General features: G+C 46.9%; 1 protein-coding gene across 1 annotated transcript in view; it reads right to left on the bottom strand.

The window, feature by feature from the left end:
• Positions 1–27267, bottom strand: part of IQCA1 (IQ motif containing with AAA domain 1) — a 172559-nt gene that overhangs the window by 23123 nt on the left and 122169 nt on the right. The window contains exons 15-17 of the mRNA XM_008574644.1: positions 20631–20738; positions 17224–17423; positions 844–930 (exon numbers count right to left, since the gene is read on the bottom strand). Of these exons, the coding sequence (XP_008572866.1) occupies positions 844–930; positions 17224–17423; positions 20631–20738 (395 nt within the window). The remainder of the gene's footprint in view (positions 1–843; positions 931–17223; positions 17424–20630; positions 20739–27267) is intronic.

Here is a 27267-nt window from a genome sequence, read left to right on the forward strand (position 1 = left end):
TGTAGCAACTTTGCCAGCAGAGGGAGCTAGCTACTGGATTCCCATATTAAATAATAAATGAGTCCATGTAAGAGTGTCTGAAATGACAGGGCAATCATGGCTCATTTGGGGGAGAAAAGATTGAGCTTTCATTCTCTATCCAAATCATCTCTATCTGCTAAAAACGATGTATAATACATAAGGATCAAAAGTGATTAAAATCCTTATGAATTTAATCAGGAATTCACAGTTAACCACTATTTGCTTTGGTGCAAATTGGTGTGGAATAACAATCATGTGTATCTGCAAATTTTTTTTAACTTGTGGGAAATTTGCTGGTGATTTGTGGGGGGAAGTACGGGGGAGGGGGCCATTGAAAGGAGAGAAAAGAAGGAAGGAAGCAATCGAACCACGACTCCCTGGGGGCCCGAGTGCGGTGCACTTAGCAGCTCTGTGACGGTCTTTGTTCATAAATCTCAGGCCTTTTGCTATTTATTATTATGAACAATAGGAAATCCTAAAATAGCTCCTATGTGTGCCGTTTGCTTTAACTGAGCAGAGTTCTCTAAATTGTTTCTTACCTCTGAGTCATATGTTTGGGTGGAAAACCCCCCACCCCCTTCTCCCACACTTTTCTTTCATTTTCTTCTAAATTATGCCTCATAAAATCAGACCACTGGATCCTTTCAAACACAGACAAGTACTCAGGGCAGAGAGAGACCACTGCAGGAGATTAAACAGCCCTGAAATTTCCTTCCTCCCCTGAAAAAGCAGGACCTTCTCGAAGGGCAGAGGTAGTCTCTGGTAAGGGGCTCCCTTGGAGGGGAAAAAAGCCATAGGAAGAAACGATCGGGAAGCCCTCACCAGCTTCTCAGTGTTGGGAACTTTTTTGTAGAAGGTTTTTTCTGTGTCTTGGATCCACAACACGGAGGGCTGGAGCTGTCGAGCCACCTGCAGAGGAGCAAGAAGAACCCTGGTTGTGAAAGCACGTCCCTCGTAGGTGCACATCTGATCTCATCACGGCTGTCCGTGACGGCTCCCACAAGCACCCAGGCTGAGCTGCCCACCTGCCATGGCCCCATGGCACATGCATGTTAATGCACGCTGCAGCTCAGAACCTGCCCCGACCGTGTCCCCTCCCTCACGGCAGTGTGGGGCCTCCCGGTCTTCCCTCCCCTTGGCGGGCCTGTCCTGTAGGGCAGGACACACCTGAGGACAAACATTCTGCTTGAGGACCCTGAGACCTGCTTTGGTTTGGCTTGAAAGATACCAATAGTTTTCTGCTGAGAATGAATGGGGGACGGGGCGACGAGTTTTAACTGCAGCCGCCTCACAGTTCCAGGCGCATTCCAGCTCGCTGGCCACGAGGAAAGCCATCTCAGCACAAGGTCCGCAACGCTGTGTGCTGGCCTCCGTCTGGCTGTGCCTTTGTGACCACGGCTCCCCCTGGACGGCGGGGCTCCATGACAGAGTTGGATGGACTTACCGTGGGCCCGTGAATAATTGCCACACATCGAACAATCTCTTCAAAGCACCCCTGTGACAGTGAAGTTCAGGTATTTTCACAACAATTTGTGCTTTGTATGAAATTGTGACAGATAAAAGCCGTTTCAGCTGCAGTGAACAGTGTATGTCCTCCTATTTTTGTATTTCTTAAAACATCATTAAGGCATCAGGCACAATTTTAAACCAAGAGAGTCATTCAGTGAATGGTACAAAAGTCTCTAGGGGCACGGTGGCTGCGTCCATCCCCCGGCACCAAATAGCAAGTTGGGGCCACAAAGCTGATTACGCGCCTTCAAAGACAAAAGTGGACATCGGTGGACCAGATCCTTGTGCCGGTCCAGCCCCTGGGCCATCTGCATTTGCAGACCCCAACATGCAAGGACATGCAGAAGGAAAATCGTATTAACCAAGCACTGTTTGGTAGGTGCTATTTTTAGACCCGTGGCCACAGAGTTTAAGAATTCAGAATCCCAGGTTTTGCTCCCAGTCTCCAGGCAGTGTGGTGTGGTGAAAACGGTGGGCACCAGCAGTTAGCCAGCATCGCTACACACGTCGCCCATGGCTCACATGCGGTCTGAGCCAGCACGCAGCCTCGCTGCCTCCTCCAGCACTACACGTGTGCACAATAGCCCTCTCATCCTCACCTTAACCCTATGATGGGAGAGCCATTATCATCAGCCCCATTTACAGGTGGGGAAACTGAGGCTCAAAGATGTTAAGGGGTGGCCTGGGTCATGTGGCTACAAAGTGGCAGACAGGACTCAAGGCCAGGCTGATGGCTACCGAGTCTATGCTGGAGGTGCGGGGCCACGTGCGTGGGTCCTCTCATCTACCCTTCACTGCAAACATGAGGGCAAGCTCAGAGCCCCCACTCCAGAGGGGAGAGGACCACGGCCTGAGAGATGAGTAAGTGGTTAAGACCCAAACCCACACCTCCAATCCCAAAGGCCTTGCCCTCTTCCTTCATGGGCCATCGTTTCTCCCACATCGGACTGTCCACCCCTGGTCCTGCTGAATTTGGGGGTGGCCAGCATTGGTGGGTGATTTATTTTGGCCTGGCCACTGGGCCCGGGTTTGGTGCCAGAATCTGGATAGATATTGACTCTTTCGTAGATTTAGATCAATAGATAAAAAGGCTGTCTGCAGTTCCTGTCAGGAAGAGCTGGACTGAGAGAACAGAGGCACACAGACAGCAACTGTAGAAAATCCCCTGCTTGCCAAGTGGGCACAGGAGAGGGTGCTCTGCTGCCCCCGTGAACGCACAGTTTAGTCCAAGACAAGAGGCAAATTCACATAAATTTAGTCAGACTGTGGTAGCAACAGATCAAAACAATTTTGGTTGCCCCCGCCCCTGCCCTGAACACGGTGCTCTCTTCTCCAAATTCCAAGCAGGTTATCTGGAACTGTCCCCTCTGCCTGGGGTACTGTTTTACATGGTTTCCTGGCTAGGGTGACGCTGCCGAACCAGGCCACCTCGCCCCGAGCTTTCACCGATAAAGCAGACAAAACGCTACAGAATTCCCTCTCTCTCTTCCTCACCTGTGATTTTCTTATTTAATAAAACCAACTCTCTCAAACGACAAAGCAGCTTAAGTGCATCTCTGGCTGAAACATCCTAAGACTCTACACAGAAAGGCTGTGCATGAAATGCGGACTGAAAGGGGCCTCTGAGCTGGAAGTCCTGCGTTCTGGTCACTGTCCAGGAGAAAGACCAGGCGTGAGAGGCGTTCAGGAGGAAGTGTGGACATGCTCCACTTTGTGCATTGAGCCGATCTGTATTGATCATGTCCAGGCACCACGCCCTCTGCTAGGGTGGCGAGGACAGGAAGAGGGGCAGGAGGTGGGTCCCAGAATCGTCACCTCGACTGGGAACCATGCAAAAGGATATGCCAGTCAGAGGATGACAGTACGAGGTAATGTTGGTGACTGTGTGTGCTTGGAATTTGGAGAAAAGAGACCACTGTAAGTGATGAGGGGCAGAGGATGACCCAGACAAGGAAGCAGCCTCTTTCTTTCCCAACAACTCAGTGGTTCTCACTAGTGTCGCCTGGGGATCTCTGAAAACTATGATATCCAGTCCCAGCCCTGAGATTTTGGTGTAACTGGGGTGCTGTCCAAGTGTCAGCAGTTTTTAAAGCTCCCCAGGTTATGCTCAAGTACAGCCAAGGTCAGAAACCACCGCCCTAAAGCACAGATTTCTACTACGTGCTCGCTTAGGTATACACAGCTTGGCCTTGATGGTGGCGTTCCCCGGGGTCTGTCCTGGTTTCTCGCACCCCTTTCAATGCAGCCCTGTGGGCTGATCTCACCCACTCTCTGGCTTCATTTAGCTTCTGTGAGTGGGTGACATCCCCATCTGCATCTGGAGCTCCAGGTCACACCTTCTCCAGAGTTTCACATCCCTACATGGTGTCTGCCTCCTAGAAGCCTCAGAACTCAACACAGCTAAAGCTAGACCCTTCTTCCTCCACCCCGCAGCCCTGCCTCCCACTAGTTGCGTAGGGGACCCACCCCCTCCTACCCAGACCACAGAGGTGGGCATCCACCCTCACCTCTCCCCACACCTAACAACCCCAGTCTGTCCACTGTCTCCTAATCCCTTTCAAGTCCATCAGTTCTTCCATTCTCCCGGCCCCTGACTTCTTTCCAACATGGCCTGTGCGCTGCAGCTGGGGTCTGGCTGAAGGGCGAGGGGGCAGACTCCAGGAGCCCCTGCTCACAAAAAGCTCTTTCAAGTTTAAGTCAAAAGCTTCCCTACTTCCAGCCCCAAAAGTAAATAAGAAAATGAGATGCTATACATAGAAGGCTTGGAGCTTCTTAGAAAAAAGATAATTTATAATAATAAAGGCAAAATATTATTCTTTTCAGTCCCTCTTAAAAATCTTAGTTTTAACCAAAACCAACGGAAAGACAATTTTCACATAAACAATTGCCTGTCGTCTTGGGCTAAACTGTGTGTTTGCGGGGCAGCGGGGCACCCTCTCCTGTGCCCACGCAGCAGCAGCAGTTTTCCGCAGTCGCCGTCCCCGCGCCGCTGTTCCCTTGATCCGCTCTTCCTGCAGGGAACTGCAGACGTGCGTGCCAGGCAGCTTTGCATCACTTTTCTCCTTCTGCTTTTAACACAGTAAACTGCACAGACAGACGTGACAAACAGCAGTCTTATCAACAGGATCATTTTGCGACGGACGGTCTTATTTCTAGCCCCTGGTTTGGAGTTATTTTGCAAGCTTGGCGGCACCATTCCAGTGGCCGTGAGAGTTAGTGTCTGTTCCTTTAACTCTCGTGCTCCTTTAGAACGAGTGGGGGAATTCCACACTTCCTGTGCTTCTTAACTCACGCCTGGGAAGGAATTCCTTTCCCAGGACATTCACCTGTTTGGGGGTGCACAGGGCTGTGCAGGGAACTTTGGGGGGATGTGGTTTGGAAGGGCTCAATTATTAAAAAAAGAAAAAAACAAAAAACATTTCCCTAGAGTGTTTTTGATGATAACAATACAACTGATGTCCATGTGCGAAGTGCTCTGATACCCAGACCACTTCTCTCCTCACTGGGCACATGCCACATACTGTGCCGGGAGGGCTTCTTCCCATTTCACAGATGAGGTCACTGAGGCCGAGCAATGTGAGGGGTAAGTCTGTGCCCCCCAGCACCAGGGAAGTGTTGGAGCCGGAGTGAGACCTGGATCTGCCTGAGCCCCAAGTCTGTGCTGCCAACCGGAGTTACACTGCACGTTGTCATGGCAACAGGATGCCTCTTCCAAAGCATTTCTAGCCTTGGTCTGTATCCTCCGTCATGTCTCACCCCAGCAGAAAGAACACCACAACCATCACTGTCTTGTCCTCCAGAGCGTGAATCTCCGATTTTCCTGACTTTTCTCTGGGGAAGCCGACTGGTCACAGGACCCCTGGTGACCACGCTCAGTTCCGGGCAGAGAGGAGAGGGGCATGAAAAGCCGGGGCAGTGGCAGGCAGAAAACCGCTTCCACGAGGAAGGATTCAGAAACAGAGGCTGTTTTACTTGGAGAAAAGAAGACTCAAGGGGCAGCTTAGCGGTTTTCAACGAGTCGAAAGGCTGTCCTGGGGAAGAACCGGCTTTACTACTTTTGGCCCAGAAAGTAGAATGAGGCCTTTTTCATTCACAAACATTTCTGGAGGAGCCTTGGTGTGCCAAGCTCTGTGCTCAGTGCCAGCGTCGTAAGGGTCAACAATGCACGTCCCTCACCTCGAGGGGCCTTCCGGCAGTAGGGGAGGGCAGACATGCAGCTGTGAGGGTGGCTCAAGGAAAATGGGGTGTCAGGGAGGACCACCAATGACAGAAAAGGGGAGAAGTGGGTAAGGGGGTCGCCAGGAATTGAGACTGCAGACGGGGGTCAGAGCAGGCAGACTTTCCACAGCCTCCAAAGGGCCGCACAGCCTGGAGTGGGGAGGTGCCCAGATGGGAGCCAGGTGCATGGGCGTGGGGCTCCTGGGGGCTGCTGGAAGGGCTCAGAAAAGGCCATGACCATGCTACAAGTTTGCTTTTGCCCTAGAAGCTGTGGAGCCTGGAAAGGACTTTCTTCAAGAACTTTGCTGATGACTATGTGAAGCACAATGTGGGGGTGGCCGTGTGGGGACTGGGATGTGTGGGCCGGGGCGGAGGGAGCGGTGGGGCCGAGGGGCTTCTGCAAGGAGGAGGTAGGAGGCTGTGCGGGGGGGGGACAGGAACGGAGGGCAGGAAAGAGACGCCAGGGACACTTAGAACCAGCCAGACTCAGGAGAACTGGCTGTGGAGTGGGGTGGGGGACCCTGGAAGAGGGAAGATGGGGAATCCAAACAGGGACCAGTGAGGGATGGGAGGGTGAGGACAGTTGAGTCCACCACCAGCCTGAGGGCAGCTGGGCAGGCCGGAGGACAGCGGGGCCTGGGGGTGGAGCGAGGCAGGGGCTGGCAGGGACTCCAAGTTGTAGCAAAGGAGCACAGTGGAAGCCACGAGAAAGGATGGGAGGCATCTCGAGCCAAGGGGAGAGTGGGACACGGCTGGACAAGGGCTGCAGAGAGGACCAGGGACTGCATGGGAAGATGCTGATGGAGAGGAGGGTCCCTGTGCCGAGGAAGAGCAGCAGTAGAGGGAGCCATGCCTCAGGCAGGAGCAGCTGGGCTGTGGGAAGGGGGTTGGGGGATGAGGACGTCCCTGGTGGGCTGGCAGGGTGTGGAGGGGACAGAAGCCAGGGGACAGGAGCTGAGGTGTGAATGGGACAGAGGCCGAGGAGACAGGGATGGTTCTTCAGGAAGTGGGGGCGACAGTGAGGCTGGGTGGTGGGGGAGACGTGAGGCCTTTGCAGGGCAGCCGTGTGCTCTGGGGCTGAGGGCGGGGTCAGCACCAAGGAAGAGTCTGGAGGTTTCTGTGGGATGGGGAGGGAAGACCGGTGAGGGCGACCCTGGAGAGAGAGGGAAGGGAAGGATGGCTGCTCCTGCAGGAAGGGTGTCGGTGGCACGTCTGCTGGGAATGAGGTCTTTTCTTACAGTTATCCCCAAAGTAGTGTTCACTAGTGAAAGTTTCAGCGTAGACTCACTGGCATAAACAACACCTTTCCCCCTCTGTCTAGGATCAATCCTCCAATCACTACCTTTACAGACCCTCTCGACACCCAAGTTCACAACAATGGGCCGCTCCACACGCACTGCTTCATAGACTGCTTTGTTCATTTCACACAAAATTAATTTCTCCAACATCGTTTTAACATGAAGCCCCATAATTTATGAGACCTATCCTCCTGTTTTTGAGCATTTAGATGGTGGCTATCTTTTTACTATATCAAACAGTGCTCAGAAAGGCATTTTTGGGCACTGGCTGACCCTTTCCTTAGGATACTGCCTGCAGGGGAGCTGCAGGTCCAAGGGCCTGGACATAGGTCTCGCTTCCATGCTGCCATCACGCTGGCCTCCTGCAGGGTCTGTCTGTCTGTCTGCGCTCTCCAGCAGCAAACGAGGGATCAGGAGTTTTACACTGTTCTTGATGAGTATTCACAATAAAATCTCTGAGCCAATTTGCTAATGAAAAATGGTATCCTTTGCTCTTTTAATTTTCCTTTAGCTATGATAAGGCTTCATTTAAATTACCCACAGATAGTTTGAGGTCATGGACAATTAAATGTAATTAATTCATAATTGAACTTTTCAGGAGTTATATAGGATAGTTTACTTCCATTGCCAGTAGAGGGCCCTTCAGTTCTACCAAATATTACAGGCTTTTAGTTTGTGTCAATTACGGAATAAAGATGAATTTCCACAACTGTGTGCTTCTTCAAATTCTGGGAAGCTCTAGCAAACAAAGACTTCTCCATCCATGTGAGTTTTATGGATTTGATCTTTTGTATTCTCCAGAGAAACCCTGTCAAACATTCACCAGCACAATTAGATTCTCAGGATATAATAGTTCAACAATTAAAACCTCTTAATGTTTTGGCATGCTTGAGTTACTAATGTGATCCTCCCAAATGACCCTTGGAAGTTCGGATAGCTGTCTCTGAAAGGGTACTGTTTTGCTTGCCATAGAGAACCTCAGGAAAAAAAAACTGCTTGTTTTTTTAAGCTGTTGTGTCTCAGTTTACCAAACTGAAAAGGACTATTCATTCACTCATCCATTCATTCGCTTACTCCTTCCACACATATTTACGGAGCATTTGCGAGGTGTCAGGCCAGGTGGTAGGAGGCAGGGGATGTCTGGGAGCTGGGAGACGTGGCCCTGCCTGCGGGGCGTGCAGCTTCCTGTGCCCGCACAGAGCTGCTGAGCAGTCAGGCGGCACCAGCGAGGCGCTGCGATGCTGGGGAGGATTTGAAGGGGTGGGGGTAACTGGGGAGGGCTTTCTTTCCTGTTCTATAGTCACAAATTCTGTTTAAACACTTAATATGTGAGGACCTTTAGGTCTGCATTTCCACTATTCTAAAATTATATCTTCAATTTCTATCTCCTTGTAATCCCTTTTATGTAATCACGGAAGTTCCTTCAAGTCCTCATTGGAAGTTAGCTGGGTACCAACTGCAAATGATCATCAAGACAAGAGAAGAGGTGTGCTAGAGTTGGGAGCCCAGCTGGGTGGACCCCCAGGGGAAAGGAAGGTAAACTGAGGCAGAGGAGAGGACCAGGGGGAGCTGGGGATGCAGGGGCTCGCAGGAAAGACTGGGCACAGTGACTACGACAGGTAACGTGGGGAGGGGCGCAGGTCAGCACTAGAACAGGGACATGCTGATGCTCTATTATTGATTATTCAGACTGTACTCCAGAGAAGGTGTGTGCATGGTGACAGACGCCAGGCTAACAACTCATCGGACTTGCCTCTTGCAGCACCTTCTCCTCCCCAGCCTACTCCCAACGACACTGACTCTGGGCTGGCTTTGAGAAGCATGGACAGCGCCTGTGTGCAAAGCCAGCTTCCCGAGGATGCTGCAGTCACATTTAAGCCCCGCCATCCCCTCTGAGAGTTTCCAGGTTGGCTAAAAATTCCTTAATGCTCATGGCATTAACCCTGGTCCCAGGCTGTCCCTGTTACCCCACCAAGGAACAGCAGCAGATGCACACACTGTATCTATGGTGATGCTTCCACACACCTCAGAGCCTGGCAATGCCCTGGGCACCCACACGCTGGTGCCCTCCCTCCCTGGGGGTCCTCCCTGCCCTCAGTGGGCAGTGAAAGCTACTTCTAGGGGGTCTCTCCCTGGGTCGTGGAGAAGCCTAGCTCCCTCATTTCCTTCCTCCTGGGAGTCCCCTTCCCACAGTAGCCTCTGACATAGCCGGACCCGGCTACGTGGCCCTCAATCAAGGGGCCTTTTCCTTTCTTTCATTTTCTTTTTTCCCTTCTTTCTGGGTGAATGTGTCTGAGTTTTGGGAAGACTTTCCTACGTGGCACAGTCTAGGTTCCCTTAGCCTCCTGGGCTCCCTCTGGGGCGTCCTCCCAGGACAGAATGCGGATGTTCCAGACAGGTGCAAGCAGTGGCCGAGGCCTCAGGAGCCACGCCGAGGTCCCACAGCCCCACCACCGAAAGGTTTTGATGGAGTATGGACTCTGGGTGACAATGATGTGTCAACATAGGATCGCTGATTGTGACACACTGTCCCACTCTGGGATGTTGATAGTGGGGGAGGCTGTGCGCATGTGGGGACAGGATTACATGGGAACTCTCCATACCTTCTGCTCAATTTTGCCATGAACCTAAAATAGCTCTAAAAAATAAAGTCTATACAAAAAAAAAAAAGGTTTCGGTGCCCCAGTGTGCTGTCACACACACCCCCCCCCCACTCTGAAACTGCCTCCGCTGGCAGTAGAAGGTGACCTCAGCCTTCTACAGCAGACCCACTCAGGACCTGGGTCGCCCACCTCCGTTTCACACCTGATGCTGCACCCAAGTGGCTAAATCCTGCCCCTCCCCCACCCCTCTCGAACAGTTCTGTTTTTGTGGTCAGGTGTAGGTCTTTGCATTGCTGTGTTTGAATTTCACCTTATAAAGGTTGGAATGACATTTGTATTACACTTATTTATATATACATATTTAATAAAATCATCCATAGACAGCAACATGCCTCAGTTTGGGTTAGTAATCAGGAATGGAAGTTTCCACGAGCTACAGAAATATCACTGGCTGGCTCCCTCACCTGACTCCTGGCCCAGCTGTTTACACCCCTCCTCTGGGCGGGGTCCCTTGGTGTGCAGCCATGAGGCTGGTGGCCTGAGCCCAGCGGAGACCCCAGTGGTGCTGAGGCATGAGGAGCCCCGCAGCTCCCTTAGGTCCGCGTGGCCCAGACCCGACACTGCTGGCGGCTGCCTCAGTCCTGTCCTCCCAGGCCCTCCCTTTCCTTCTAGTGCTCAGTGGCCAGGCCACTATGCACAGGAAGAGGAGGAGGACACAAGGACCATCAGGGGAAGAGAGAGCATCTCTCCCAAGACCCAGAGTGCAGCTGAAGAGTCCTCTGGTCTGGCCTCCTTGCCTGGACTCTGCCCTGGTCTTCCCCTGACTTTCTGACTTTTCTCCTGGCAGGCTGGGGACATTCCGCCTGGGAAGAGGGAGGCTCAGACAGGGATTCAGGAAGGAGCGGAGTCCTGCGGGAGCACACGAGGAGGACGCAAGAGCTTCCAGCGCCTTCACCTTCTCGCACTGGGATTTCCCAGCTGACACCTTGGGGTAGGAATGGCCTTGTCTTTGAGTCACCATGGGGCACAGCCTCCAGCGGGGGCGGCACATGGAGTCCATGACACCCAGAGGCCAGCTGGGGACAAGGTGATGGCCGTGGAGCTGGTCCTAGGCTTAAACCCAGATGTCAGTCCTCTACTTCTTTTGTATTTTTGGTCAAATTCAGCACTCTGAGTCTCAGTTTTCTTATCTGTAAGATGAGGACATCAATTCCTACCTCATCAGGGTTTTAGCACAACTGAAATGGAAAGTACGTGTGAAACTCCTCAGCACGGGCCGGCCCGGTGGCGCACTGCTACAGTGCACCACTTTGGAGCGCCGTGACGCTCCCGCCGAGGGTTCGGATCCCACATACAGACCGGCTGCTCACTGGCTGAGCAAGGTGCGGGAGCAACACTGAGGGTTGCGATCCCGTTGCTGGTCCCCGGTCCGGTACGGGCGCGACACTGAGGGTTGCGATCCGTTGCCGGTCACGAAAAAAGACAAAAAGGAAAAAAATAAAATAAAATAAAATAAAACTCCTCAGCATGCACCTGCCTCCTGGTTAGAGGACAAAAAAGCCTCTCTGCTCCCCTGTCCCCTGACTTACTATTGCACAAACCCGAGGGGGCTGGAACCTGGGCGAGTTGTGGGTAATGGCCCTGCCTTACAACTTCTCTTGTCCATGAAATACTTGTTAAATATTCATCGTTTGCCAAGTATTTCTTAGATGGTTAGGCAAGCATATTTCTAATATTTCCAAGAGATGTATATTCTCTTCTACGTATAGCTTTAGTAGTAAAGAGAGTTTTAAATAACAGTTGTTTACTTGTATGATAAATACATTTCTTAAAGGAAACACTCCACCTCCGTCCCAGTTGTTATTCTATTAGAGTTACTATGCGTAAAATAAAGGAATATCCAAAATGATGATAACAAATTGGATTTGAATTTATGCTTGTGAAACAAATTGGAGACTCGTTTCCCCAGCGTGTCCTCGTGGTACTATAGGTGGAGCAAACGCCACCAGCCAGAAGCGAAATTATGAACAGTTTCCTAGCACTTGCATTCTTTACTCTATAGAGATTAATTCACAGGAATTCTGTGATTTCACCTTCTCAGCAAATGCCACACATCCACATTCAGCTGTACGCTGGCCTCTGCCTGCGTCCTACGACTCGCACAACACAGGAATATGCTCCAGCATCCTGCCGTTGACTGACCAGCACAAGCATAACATCCCGCTTCCCTTTGGTTAATTAAAAGCAAATCCCCGTTTGCAATGCAGATAGCTGCTCTGTCAGTCATGCTGGGACACAGTGGCCTCTCTGCACACGATTTTTAACAGAGTGACTCCCACTCCTGAGACCTCTGGGTCTTTCATTAATCAGCTATATACACAATAAAGGTGACACTTAATGAGGTGTGTGTCAGGCACTCTGACATGAAGCGGTCTAGGTGAATAAATGAAATATTCCACATTTTAATAGTTTGACACCCAACATTTTGTGGTCCACAAAATGTCGGTTTGCAAAAATTCTAATAAATGCAAAGATAGCTTATCTGATATCAAGACAGAACCTCTCAGCAGCAGGAACAAATAACTTTCCTAGAGTGAGAACTTAATGATCATGTCATTGGCTCTGTCCTAGATTCACACCAGGTGCTACAAAGCCATACTTAATTCAGCCCTACTTTGGTTACAGGCTGTGTAATGTAGCTATGAAACTTGGAGGCTCTGGAGCCTGACTATGTAGGGTCATATTGCAGTATTGCAACCCAGGAAAATTACTTAAACGCTTTGTGCCTCGGTTTTCTTATCAGTAAAGTGGAGATAATGATAGTGCCTATCTCATAATGTTGTTGTGAAGATTGAATGACTTAATACACAGTGATGTGTACAACAGTGTCTGGGATATATAAATGCTTAAAATATGCTAATGTTTTTATATTCATATGCTTTTGTCTGTTACTTGACAATGTCAAATGTCAACAATATTTGGTGTTTAGAATGAACAAATTTAGGTGTTCTTTTGGGCAAGAGGACGGGTTTAATTTACTTTTCCTCTGAAGAGCTTAGTGCTTACAGCTGGGTGGTTAAGCACATGAAAGCCACAAGTCAGGTTTCCTGGCTTCAAATCCCAGCTCTCCTTCAAATCACTGGCTAACCTTGGTAGTGTGCATGCAGTGGGGACAATTCCAAGAAGCTGAATAAAAAGCAGTAGCTGAAAACTAAAAGAACTGATTACATACCTCAGCTACTGCCAAGTTAGAGAAACTTGGTAAATAGGCTTTCCATTAAAACCTTCAAGTAAAGGTCATGCCCAGGACTAAAAAATTTTACCTTGGGCTAAGGGCAAAATCAAAATAGATCCACATTCACAAAATGAAAAACAAAGCCTCTGCAAATTCAAGCTGATCAGCCAGTAAGTTAGCTGCCCAATAGAACAAAGCCCAGCTTGCTAAAGAGACTCTACAACATGCCTCATATACATAAAAATTATTATTAAATTATATAAAGAAACAGCAAAATGTGACATATGGTCAAGGAAAAAAGCAGTCAAATAGACTCCACAATGACCCAGTATTGGAATTAGCACTCTATGATAATTATTAGGTTCAAGGATTTAAAGGAAAAGGTTATATTGAATGAACAGATAGAAAATTACAGCAGAGAAATAAAAGCCGAAAATAATAAGCAAATGTAAATTCTAGAGCTGAAAATCAAAATATCAGAAATAAAAAAATTCACAAGATGGATTTAATAGCAGATTGAAGATGGTAGAAGAAAAGATAGGTAAACTTGAATAAAGATTAATAGAAATTATCCAATGCAGGAACTACAGAGAACAGAACCTTAGTAACTTGTGGAACAATATCAAGCAAATATGTGTATAATTGTAGCCTCAGAAGGAAAAAAGAGAGAGAATGGGGTAAAAAATTTTGAGTAAACAATGGCCAAAATTTTGCAAATGTGGTTTAAAACATATATCTACAGATTCAATGAGCACAGTGAGCCACAAGCAGTATAATAAATACAAAAACAAACAAACGAGAACTCCTTGGCACATCACAGTCAAACTGATGCAAACCAAAATAGAGAGAAAATCTTATAACCATGAAGAGAATAATGACAATTACACAAGGAGATAAATAATCCAAATTTTTGGTAACTTTTCATCAGAAACAATGAAGATCAGAAGACAATGGAAAAATATCTTTAAAGTGCTGAAAGAAAAACAGGGTAACCCAGGCTTCCGTATCCAGCAAACATATTTTTCAAGAATGGAGTCAATATAAAGACACTTTAATATAAATGAAATAAAAGCTAAGAAGATTTGTTGTTGGCAGTCCTCCACTAAAAGAAATGCTAAGGGAAGTTCTTCAGTTGAAAGAGAAATGACAGCAGGTGGAAACCTGAACTGACAGAGAGGAATGAAGAGCACCAAAATGGTAAACGTGTGGAAACTACGAGAGACTATAATTCTTTCCCTTTCAATTTTTTAAAAGGACAGATGACTGTTTAATGCAAAAATAATGACATTCTATTGTGATGTTTATAACATTCCTTGATGTAAAATGTATGATAACACAAACAAAAAGGACAGGGGATAATAAATGGGTGTGCAAGGTTCTCATGTTTATGTAAAATGGTACAATATTAACTCTATATAGACTGTGATAAGTTAAGAATGACTACTGTAATCCATAGAGCAAACATTCGAAAATGAAAAAAAGAGGTACCACCAAAAAGACAGTGGAGGAATTTAAATGAAATACTGAAACATACTGAACTAACTCAAAAGACAGCAGGAAAAGAGAAACAGGATAAAAAAGAGATAGGACAAATGGAGAACAAATAGCAGAATGTAGACCTGACTCAACCGTCTGAATAATTGCATTTAATGTAAATGGAGCCAATTTATGCTCCAATTCAATGGCTATGTTGTCAGATTGAACAGGAAAGCAAAACTAACCATGTGCTATCCCCAAGAAATGCATATTAACCATAAAGACATAGATACATCAAAAATAAAAGAGTTTAAAGATATACCATCTGCAGTAAGCTTAAGAAAGCTGATGTGGCTATGTTAGTATTAGACCAGGTAGACTTCAAGACAAGGAGTATTTCTAGAGAGAAAAAGAGACATTTCATAATGAGGAAACAATGAATGAATCAGGAAGACATAACAGTCCTAAATGAGGTGGCATCTCACACAGTGCTCCAACATACTGACGCAACAATGGGCAGAAATAAAGGGAAAACTATTGAAATCCATGTAGTCTGAGGTTTTAACACCCTCTTTCAGTAACTGATAGAGTAATTACACAAGAAAACTCACAGTGAGAGAAAGGAAAGGCAAGTCACAGAATGAGAGAAAACGGTGTAATACACATATCTGGCAAAAACTTGAACCCAGAATGTATAAAGAAATCTTACAAATCACAAGACCAATAATCCAATAAAGCAAGAAAACTCACAGTGAGAGAAAGGAAAGGCAAGTCACAGAATGAGAGAAAACGGTGTAATGCACATATCTGGCAAAAACTTGAACCCAGAATGTATAAAGAAATCTTACAAATCACAAGACCAATAATCCAATAAAAAGCAGGTTTGAAAAGACATTTCAAAAAAAAGTCATACAAGGACCAAAATTCACATGCAAATGGTGGTTACAAAGTTGTGTGCACTTTTCAAAGCTCACAAACATGTATACTTAAGATCCGTACATTTCTCCAAGTCTAATTTCTGCCTTAATAAAAGTATTTCAGGAGAAGCAGGGATAGTGAGAGGTTGGTTAATGGACACCAAATTAAAGCAAGACAAGAAAAGTAAGTTCTAGTGGTATACAGCAGTGCTAGACATCTATAATTAACAGTAATTTATTGTATGTTCTCAAATAACTAGAAGAGAGGAGTTCAAATGTTCTCATCATGAAGAAATGATAAATTTTTGCAGTGATGAATCTGCTAACTTCCCTGGTTTGATCACTACACATCATATATGTGTATTGAAATATAACTCAGTACTCCATAAATATGGTCAATCAATACGTTTCAATTGAAAAAAAAAATACTGCAGGAGAAAAAAGAGGAGAGGAACCCAAGTTTGAATAGTAGCTCAGCCACTTGATCTCAGTGGCCTTGGGCAAGTCACTTCACCTCCCAGAGCCCCAGTTTCTTTATCTGTTCATGGAGGCGATGAGAACTCCTCACTGGGCTGCTGTGAAGATTAGATGTAGCAGGGGATCCGGCCTCTTCGTTCCCCACCTACCTTCCTCCGCTCCCACCTACCAGCTCTTCAAAGTTCTAAAATATTTTGAAATACTCAAAACTACTGAGTTAACCCGAACAATCCAATGGAAACATTAATCCAGTGGAAAGTAGGTAAATGACTCTAATAGACATTTCAAAAAAGAAGTCATACGAGGACCAGAAAGCACATGAAAATGGTGGCTACACAGCTGTTACCCACTGGAGTCCTTCAGAAGGGAGAAGAGCAGAGTGGGGAAGGTCCTGAGCAGCTGCAGTGGGGGACCCATGGCTCAGGGAAGGAATCCTACTGCTGTCGCTAGGACCAGAAAGCACATGAAAATGGTGGCTACACAGCTGTTACCCACTGGAGTCCTTCAGAAAGGAGAAGAGCAGAGTGGGGAAGGTCCTGAGCAGCTGCAGTGGGGGACCCATGGCTCAGGGAAGGAATCCTACTGCTGTCGCCTCCTCAGCCTTGCATATTAGCACCATACTGAAGGGGAGACATTCCTATCTGTTCATTGTTCCTGTAAACTGTTGTGTTTATAACCACCTCCCATGCTCTAGAGCCCCTTAGAAAGCAGATGCAGAACCAATTTCCAACCTCTTGTATAGGATAGTGTTTGCAACCAGGTAGGTTTTCGATACAGTAAAAGCCGGCATTCTAGCAACTAAAAGTGAATTGAACAGCATAAGGGTAACCTTGACATCTTTAACCAAATGAAAATTAAATCCTACAGTCTTAATACTGAATATTCTGTATCCAAATTCTTTAAAATGCATTCATTTTGGTGAGAAAAAACAGACCCTGGGAGGTTAAGAGCTTAGCTAAGATCATAGAGCTGGGTAGTGGGTTTGATCTTTCAGGACAACCTGTCTCCGACCCTGTGATACCATTGTGTGGTCGGCTGAGTTTCCTGCAGGCTCCTCCACAGGTACTGTGCAGGAGCTGATGCACAGAAGATACTGTAGCTTGGCAATTCTTGCCACATGAGAGGGGATACCAAAAACCCAAATATCTGATGCCAATTATTAAAGAGAGGTGGGCTGGAAAAAGAAATTGTGGATTGAATTTTCAATGAGACCTGCAAGCATTTCAGAAAGGATTTCTGTGGCAGGAGGGGGGTGATCTGGATGGCACAGTAGGGTGTTTATGTGAAGAAAGAAGCTGTTTCTAATTGTGGATGCTCAGCCAGACGCAATAATGAAGCCATTTACAGGAGGATATAATGGGGATGTTTAAGAGCGACGTGCTTGTCGGCCTAAGGAAATTATCTGCAGGATTTGGAAATGTAATTTGAAAAGGGGAGGAGAATTGGAAACCAAGAAATGTAATAGGTACCTTGAAGACGACATGCAGCATCATTTCGAGGCCATTTTTGCCAGGGTATTTCCCAGCAATGTTGGATGGGGACAAGTTGAATAGGTTGGCTCCCGTTTCTGTGCAGATGGCATGGACTAGCATTTCCTTCCCTACCCCAGACGGCCCAACCAACAGCAGCGACTTCACCAAAGGAGCTTTCTCATGCACTGCTGCAGAACCTAAAAAAGGCAGAGGCAAAGGCTCTAAAATCTCGCCAAGAAAATCAGTGGCTCTTAGACTAGGATACTGCCAGGCTGTCACTGTGTTGAGTGACCCCTAGTTTCTTGCAACAGTGATAAACGTGTCAAAAGCATTTCAAACAAGAGGCATGCCGTCCATCCCAGCTGTCTCTGTGACACCCTTAATTTGTATGTCAGGCCTTGGGATGAAGCCACCAGGTCTTGGTTGGTCCTCAGTACCCTTCTTCCCCACCCACACCACTATTGCCCTCAAACTCAGGATGTTGAAGTGCATTCCTGCAATGCTTACCTCTGTTTTTTTTTTTTTTTTGGAGGGGGTTTCTCTGCTTGTCAGCAGTGGCATTAAGTCCTCTGAATGGTTGGGAAGAGGAAGGCAGAGACACAGACAACGCGGCTGACTGAGAAGTGTGCATTTCCCTGGGACCCTCCCTCTTTCCTAGCATTGAGCGGTTCTTATACAATAAAGCAGAAGACCGAGGTCCCCACAGCAGTGATCTGAACTTTGTCCTCCTACCATGGCTTCTAGCTTGTCAGTAATGGCAGAGTTAAATGTGACACTTGATAATACAGTGACTTGAATGATTATAGTCATTCAGAGGTTCATGCCTCATACTTTCAAGCACTGCCGATCTCCTGGAGCCCAGAATGGGACACAGGCTTGACTATTCTCCATTGCAGTGACACAGCACGGCACGTATTGGGCACTAAGTAATAGTGAACAGAGTTAAATCCCGGAAAATGTTGTGATCAAAACATCTACTATCATATTAGTTTGCTTTTGGTCAACTACTGCGCTCTTTTTGGTCAGCTGTAAATAAGTCAATAAAATTATTATTGTGCTTTCTTTCCTTTCTTTTTTTCTTGTGTAATTGAAAAGATATGGGACATTTACATGATAGTTAGAGACATAATTTTTACGGTTACCTGCCATTCTGCACATAAACTTGAAAAGTAATTGAACAAATTCTCATTAAAATGAAATTAAATAAGCACGCTTTATTTGAGGTTAGTGAGGGATGCTGGTATGTGATATGGTAAAGGAGATACTGTTTCTAAGACAGAAAAAAAAGATGCTGTTCATTTCCGTTGAGAAGACACCCAGGTGTGGAAGGCTGCTCTGTGCATGGCCCTGGCTAAAATGTGAAAAAGACTCAGGATTTGCTGTCTGGAGTTTATGGCCAGGAGGGGAGCTGAGATCTGAGTGGATATAACTAGAATGTGAAGTAAACAGTACTGAGATCTACGAGAGCCACAGAGAGTTCAGAGAAGAAACTAACTCCACCTGGGGGGCTTGGGCTGTTCTTGCAGGAGAAGGTGGCATCTGAACTGGCCTCTGAAGACCAGGCACAATAGGAACGTGCAGAGAAGGGTGTGTATGAGAAGGTTCCAAATGATGGGGACACAGGACACAGGCCTGCATGATAAATCAAGCTAGTATTAGCGGAGCAAGTGGCAGGGAATTCTGACTGGCGAGGTGGCAGGGGACGACAATAGGGGTGGGAGGGAGGCTGGTGCCAGCTCTTCCTGCCTGTCTCACAGAGTCACCAAGAGACACAGCACATTTCCAGCTTTCACACATAAACCCTTTTCCACTTGGGAGGATTAAAGAGTAACAAGGAAGCCAGTGTACCGTGTCCTAAACCCAGTTTTGCTTCTTTCTGACCTCGTGACTTGGAAGAATTTCCTCCGCATCTTGGAAATGCTTACTAATGACCCTGTGAGGGCAGGACAATGTCCACCTGGATGGGGTCTGGCGGGAAATGAAGCAGCGGTGTGAAACTTCTGCAGACGCTGTTTCTGCTCCGTAAGCATCCTTCTCCCTTCCTTCACTCCTCATCTTCAGGGGACAGTAACATTCCAGGAGGGTAGGTGAACGCTAACCAGACACATCCCTTCTCTTATCTACCAAGGTGGCTTTGGAGCCTAAGCCCTAGTCTGGGAGCCCAGGCTGCAGCTGGTGTTACCTGACCAGGTGTGGACAGTGTCTGCGTGGAGATGTCCTCAGCATGCTCAGCTGAGTGGCCCAGTTTGTTAATCTGAGCAGTGGCCACCACCGAGGGGACCTGAACAACTGGGCCCAAAACCACATTACTTTTCATGACAGGATGCTATTATGGAATTTAAATAAAGCACCCGAAGGCTTATCTGTGCAGACTTCATCTACCTGACTTGTTTATGCATTCCAGACATGCCACAAAACCTCTGTCCTGAGAACGAGCACCTCCGGGCTCTGTGAGATGGAGTGGTATGGACAGCAGGTTCTTGGTGTCAAACGGAGGGCCCGGGGTGGGGGGAAGTTATGCTTCCTGAGTGCCCTTCTGTGATGCTTTCAAAGCCAGCTCCGAAAGAGCAGGTATCACCTCGTACCCGCAAGCTGAGGAAGTGACATGTGCCACCCTCATTTGCTAGGAACGCCCCTAAAAACCTGTTAGCTCTTGGTGTCCTACTTTACTGCCTTCCATCACACTGTGATGAGGTATGAGGTCTCATCTATTTTATTTACATTGACCCCATAAATATTATGTATTTATTTTGTTGACCCCAAATTATGTTGGCCCCCAAATGTGATATATTTATGTTATGTTATTATATTATATTATATATATTACATATATAATTTATGTTGACCCTAAATTCCATTACTACTTCTGACATTAAGTTAGAGGAGGAATTAACTATTTCTTGCCAATAAGCTTAAATTCTTATTTAAGACAAAGTGGAACAATGTTATAAGTGTTCAGGTTACTCCCATCTCATTGTGAGGCAATTTAAACAAACAAAAAATGATTTCTATTTCAGAATTGTTGTCAGAGCACAGCCTGGCTGGAGTTGCTGTCCCTGCCCCAGGTGACTCAGGTCATACACATATTAAAGCCATAAAAAGGAAAAGTGAATTAGAGCAGCAGACATCTGTGTTACTGAGAGCCCACCTCTCTTGCATCACCCGGCACGCCACAGAGCTCTGGCACGTCTGTCTAAATAATCATTTATTTTGCGGTGAGAATGGACTTAGCAAAAACTGGTTAAGCCTTAAAGGTGAGCATTATTATTGAGATGAAACTATGCTCACCCAGAACAGCAAAAGTTAAACTGCAATGCACCTGTGAGGACAAACAAACCCACTGTCAAAGCCAGCCAGTGGAGCACCCCTGTTTGTAGAAAAGGCACAACAGAAAAAGTCTTTACCTAATGGCAAGATCCCGTACAATGTGATGAGCTGTCTGACATCCAGGAGGGAAGGCATGGGTTCTATGGATAGCTGGCGAAGAGTGGTCCCCAGGTAGTTGTACTCACCTGGGGAGAAAAGAAACAGAGGATAAATGAATGGGAAACACTGCCGGTCTGAGCTGCATAATTTTGGCACTTGCAAAATAATCACAGAATCCAAATTTAACATTTCAGAGCAAATCTAATCATATTATGGAATCTTTATGAAGAACACATCTCTCAGATAAAGGTTTGTAGAAAATCCATCCAGCCAAGAAAGCATTGCTATAGTAGCTGTAGTAAACTGGGAATTATGTTGATTGTTACACCAACCTCCTAATATTTTCAAAAATAACATTTGAATATTGGGTTATGCGAAATGGGACAAAGTTCTAAAATGAGGACATACAAAGAAGGCTAAAATATGGTGGATTTTGCTTTATTTATATTCCAAGAGATTATGTATAACGTTTGCACAAACTTTAAAAATGAACTGCTTACGATCCATGTGAAATTTGTATTGGAGCAGTGTAAATCTTAATCTAAAATGCAGTCATTTGAAAGGAAGGGTATGAGTCTAATTTAGGATAAATAGAAACATCTCCTTTTCAGGGTAATATTCATTTACATTTTTATCATTTTTAAAAGATTACCAAAGGAATAATATAGAAATAAATCTTTACAGGTTTAATTAGAAGATATCAAAGGGCTTAATTGTAACTAGTCATAAATCTGAAGTGTTATTTTCTAACTAATTTAGATAAGGTCACCAAGAAAATTAGTTTAGCTGTCTCCATTTATCATGAGGATGGACCTTTATAGGCTCATATGATTTTCTTTTGATTTGTATCTGAATCTGGAGTAAAAATACTCAATGAATGAATCACAGTGTCTTGACTTTTTTTTTCCTGATGCTTTCTTCCTATAACAAGTACTGACCTTGCAGAGCTTTTGACGTTATAGATGTATGACAAATACAATTTGCACATTCATGTGTATATGAGATCCTAAAATACTAAAAGCTTTTAAGCATTTTCAAATGCCAAAAGAATTAGAGTTAATATTCAGATAATAATTGCTGTTTTGTTGTGGAGTGCTGCCTTTCAAAGCCTCCACATGAAAAAAAAAAGTCCTCTGCAAGGACGATGGGTACAGGTTGGGAGGATGAATAATAATGAAAACTTCCATTACAGCTTCAGATACCCGCGTTTTTTAATGAGCAGGTAATAAATAGAAGAGTGGTTAATTTAGCCTCCACTAGAATAGAAAGAGATCCGATAGCAACCATTAAATCCAGTGCTGACAGCCAGTAAACATGACATCAGAGGTGATATGAAAGTGACCCCAATTTCCCTGCTTATGTAAATTAATATCCAGATGCAGCATAATTTCTAGAACCTAACAGATTTTATTAAGACAAATTTTATTAAGTTGAATTAGTGGGTGTTGGTTCCCATAGAGTGAAGGACACAACCAGCCTGAGCTGTTTGCCAAGCTCTGAGACTCACTCTGAAAGCATATTACTGTGCTTTGCTATGTCCAGCATGGAAGCCATACCCCTTTCCCATCCACTTACTCAGAGCTTAGAAAGTTCAGGATTCCCTGAACAAGCACCAAGACCTCCACAAGGGAGAGAAGAAGAAAACGGCGATGAAAAGATACTGAGACAGAGGGTATGAAAAAAGGGTCAGGTAACCCAGAACAATGGAAGACAAAGAAACAGGGACTGTGTTATGGGTATTATGGGTTGAACTGGGTCCCCTTACAATTCGCATGTTGAAATCCTAATCTCCAGTATCTCAGAATGTGACCTTATTTGGAAATAGGGTTGTTGCAGATGCATTTGGTTAAGATGAAGTCATTAAGGTGGGCCCTAAATCCGGTGTCTTTATAAAAAGGAGAAATCAGATACAGAGATAGATGTGCACAGAGGGGGAACGCCATGCAAACATGCAGGCAGAGATGGGCTGATGCTTCTACACACCAGCAAACACCAAAGGCGGCCAGAAAACCACTGGAAGCTGAGGGAGAGACCTGGAATGGATTCTCCCTCGCCGCCCTCAGGAGGACCCCACCCAGCGGACACCTCGACTTTGGACTTCCAACCTCCAGGACTGTGAGCCAGTCCCTTTCTGTTGTTTTCGCTCCCGTCTGTCACACTTGCTGGGCAGCCCCAGCACACTAATACAGAGCGAGTAAAATAATTGAAGGAATAAGAATGTTAAGAGCACAGCTAAAAAAGTAATGAGAAATAAAAAATATTTGAGAAATAAAGATGAAATCAGCCTCTTATGTTTCCATTCTACCCCACACAGAATTAAAAAGAGAGTGAAGAATGGAGCACTCTGTAAAAAGCACTCGCTTCTAAGTAAGTTTCTCAAAGCCAAGGGGCGAGAGAACGCAGGAGGCCCCGTTGGGCCGGCGGGCTTCCCAGAGGCACAAGGACAGCTGGTCATTTATGTCCCCCCGCCGCCCCCATGCACTGCGAGGACTGCACACGGCATCATCTTCTAGTGACAAGGACAGGGACACGGCGCTAGGCAGTTAAACTCCAGGGGCATCAATCTGTGTACAAAGTTTTCTGGGGATGTTGGAGGTTACATTTATGTCCCACGCAGGCTACCAGCTTCCAGAAGGAGGTGTAAATGTCCTGGTTACTCAACAGAGGGGCTACTATGCGTTAACTTTCTGATGCGACGGCTCTGCCAAGGTCGTGTATGTGTGAGGGCACTCGCGATTCCAATGCTGCAGAAGTTTTTCTTACGTAAGTATGAAAATCGCAGCTTCTAGGAGTGAATTGCTGGGGACGCCTTGAGTCCTCCAATCTTTAGGGCAGGCTATGAACACCAAGGGGAATGTGAAGGACACTAACCCAGCTTGGTCAACGTTTCAGCCAAATGCCACGTCACTGAACCTGGGCGTGGCAGGATGATTTAGGGGAATGCTAGTCTGTGTGTGCTCTCCCTGGGTGTCCCCTCAAGTGGGTGGCCAGCCCTCTCTGTGCTTCGTGTTTCTGTAAAGTGCGCAGGGAAGGAGGCATGCCAAGGCACCACAAAGCCAACGGCCCCTCCTTTTACCAGCACAACCCCGAGCCCACCTAAGCTGGGCGATGACACCAGCATCCGCAGGAGCAGAAACGGGAGCAGGGGCAGTAGCTGACCGCTGTGCCCAGCATGGCTGGGGTGCACTGTCTAGTAACTGCTTTAATAGTCACAGCGACTTAATGAGGCAGCTGCTGTCATTAATCCTATCCTACACTGGTGGAAACAGAGACACAGAAAGATTAAGGAAAGGACAAGCGTCTTGGAGGGAGGTAGCTTCAGAAGGCAGGAAGGGAAGAGAGCCAGCCTGGGGAGAAGAGAGCTGTGGGCATGGGGATCTTCATGGGCACCAGATCTAGAATCTCTCTGCAGTACCTTGGGACTACCTGGGAACTGGGGACCTTGGTGATATCTGCAGGTGGGGGCAGGGGCTCCCAAGAAAGACTGTTTGAATAACTTTGTCAGGGTTTAAGGCTTGTGAAGCCAAGTGATGGAGTTTGGATTTATTGTAACTCATGGAAATCTGATCTCCAATGTGGCAGTTTGGGTCATGGGGGTGGATCCCTCATAAATGGATTAATGCTATCCCTGGGGGAGGGGGGATTAATGAGTGAGTTCTCGCTCTATTAGTTCCCACGAGAGCTGGTTGTTTAATAGACCCTGGCACCTCCCCCCCCTCTCTCTCTCGCTTCCTCTCTCTTGCTTCCTCTCACCATGTGATCAGCTTGTACCCACCAGCTGCCTGCCACTTTCTGCCATGAGTAGAAGCAGCCTGAGGCCCATGCCAGATGCAGCTGTCCCAGAATCGTAAGCCAAATAAACCTCTGTTCTTTATAAATACCTAGTCTCAGGTATTTCTGTTATAGCAGCACAAAACGGACTAATACACCAAGTTAAGGTGACTTAAGGAAAGTAAGGACATGTGCTAGTTCTTGCACACCTGAGATTGTGGCAGGAGCTTTGGGTACAGGGCTAGTACTTGGAGCAGAGTGGTGAGCAGGGTCAGAGCTAGAGAGGAGCTGGTGGCAGAGACTGGAGGGCTGGGCCTTAGGGGAGTGGGACATTGTGGGCTCTGCACTGCGGGCTCAGCATCCTCTGGCTCCGTTTCCTCCTCTACAGCCCTAACCTGCTATAATTCTAATGACTATTGGGATTTGAGCAGTGTTCAGAGGACAGTGGGATTACTAATCTGTAGGCTCTGGAAACCAGCTTCATGTCCCAGCAGTGCTGGGGCTGATTTGGGTGGAGGGTTCCTGGTCTGGTGGGAAATGTACAGGCCATGGAACCATGTTCCGTGTCTGGGGGTCCGTGTTCCTGCCCCACCTGGATGAGAAGCTGAGGATGTTCGGCCCCACCTGCCCTGCTCTCCCCGTGTAGATGCAGGACAAAAGGGCTCTGAGCATCCAGTGCTTGCAGCGCAGGCCCCTGGAACAGCAGGATGGGTAGGTGGGGGTGCCTGGGTCCCCCTTTTGTTAATTCTCTTCTAAGACAAGACCACAAGGCACGACTAGCTGAGTGTTGAGGACAGGGTGCGTTCCAGAGGCAGGCGGGTGTTTATAAGCCCCCAAACTCAGCTGATGAGGAAGTGGCTCCCCAGCTGTACCAGAGCCCAGTTCCCCCAGTGTGGCAAGTCTGCAGTGCCAGGCTGTGGAGGGTAACCACAGGCTCGCTGTTCCGTTCCAAAATCAGCAATGGGTCGGGGGATAACCAAACAGCTGCCCAGACATCAAAGCCCTCTGGCAGGGGCTGGCTCCTTCCACCAAATTCGAGGTGGGGAGCGAAGCATAGGATTGTCCCACAGCCTTCCCTATGGCCCCGGGCTACCAAGATGACCCAGCTCAGAGTAGAGAAGGATGGGGAGACAGACAAAGTCATGGCCCAGAAGACGATTCTACGGGTAAAAGATAAATGAACAAATAAGAGGTTGGATAAGGCTTTACCTGAGAACACAAGGCTTGCATATGATCTGTAAGATAAATAGCGTTTAGGCAAGAACTATTTACTATGCTTCCAGAAACTGAAGAGGACATCACATGTATGAATAAAATGTGACTCCTGCACTTGCCACAGGACAAAGAACAGCATCACTGAAACAATGAGGAAGAAAGCGGATGCCACAGCCTGTCAGGGCAGGGAAGCAGCAGGCCCTGCCATCACACGTGCGTGCTTGGGCGTGTGAATACGTGTGCACACATGTGTGCAGGCGGCAGGGGCTGGGGGGGACCCCAGCAGGATCCCTTCCACGTGGGACCCCAGGGCAGGGCTGAGGCCAGTCTCGACTCTGTGGGAGACACACAAGCAGCCAACCCTGGAAGTTGAATGATGGAGTGTTACTTTCCTATTTGAGAGTGCAAGCTAAGGGACTTTTAAAAAATACCCTTTAATTGTAAAATAAAACACAGATACAGAAGACCACACTAAATAAATGTGTAGCTTAGTGAGTCATTGTAAGATGAACTCTGCTCAGGCTATCAGACAACATTTTGCAGCATCCCAGAGATGACTCTCCCCCACGTGCCCACCCCAATCGCAGCTCTCTCCCTCCTGCCAAAAGAAAACCCTGTCCCAAATTGCACAGTGATCTCCTCCTTCCACTTCTTTATAGTGTTATCACCAAAGTGCGCATGCTCAGAGGCTAGTCTGTCGTAGGTCAATCTTAACCTTCGGGTTCCCTTTATCAGTTCTCTTCTGTGCGGTGTAGGAAGAAGCTGGGTGTCCTCCCACAGTCTGGAGTATGCTAACTGCATGCCTGTGGAGGGTCCACTGCGTTCCTCTGCATGTCCTGCAAATTGGCTGCTGCATCCAGAGGCTTGGTCACACTGAGATTCAGCACTGTTGGCAAGACTTCAGGATGTTTTCTAAAACATTTTTTCCCCTTTCTTATATTTGTTGAGTTTTGTCACCTCATTTCTGAGTTATTTTCTAATTCTATTTTGTGCTGTTCTTACATGTCTTCTACAATTTTTTAAGTATATTAGCTTGTTTTGAAATAGTAGTTTCCAGTGTAGATCTGCTTTATGAGATGGTAACTATTCCTTATTCCTTTTTGCCTTATGGTAATTTTGGGTGGGCTCTGACCTTGAGCTTTTCATTGCTCAAATCTACGTGAGTTAACGCTCCCACACTCTTAGAAGAAGGTGTGGTCCAGGACAGTATTTCTACTTTCCTGGTGCTCCCTCTTCTGTTGTTTTCATATATGTCACAAGTACGGTGGCTTGCTTTCAGAGAGACATTCTGGTTCTGCTCCCCTCTTCCAACTTTTTCTGTTTCATTTTAATTTTCCATTCTTGTTCAATTTTGATTCTGTTCCCGAGAGTCTCCTCTTAGTATGGGGCCCCATGTCTAGGTAGGGAGCTGAGGCAGGTTGCTTTCACGAGGTCATGAGATTTGGACTGCTCTAGCCCCTTCATAGTTTGCATACTGGCCCTTTGCACACGTCTGCCACTGCAGGGGCACAGCCCCTCCCAGTTCCACTTCAACTCTTCCCTTGCCCAGTGCACTTTCCAGCTAGTGCTGCTGGTCCTTTGGGGTTCTCCTGTTCTCAGGTCCTTCAGTGCCCCAGTGGTCTGTATTTT

This window comes from Galeopterus variegatus, unplaced genomic scaffold (genome assembly GCF_000696425.1).
Source record: "Galeopterus variegatus unplaced genomic scaffold, G_variegatus-3.0.2 Scaffold57, whole genome shotgun sequence".
Taxonomy (NCBI): Eukaryota; Metazoa; Chordata; class Mammalia; order Dermoptera; family Cynocephalidae; genus Galeopterus; species Galeopterus variegatus.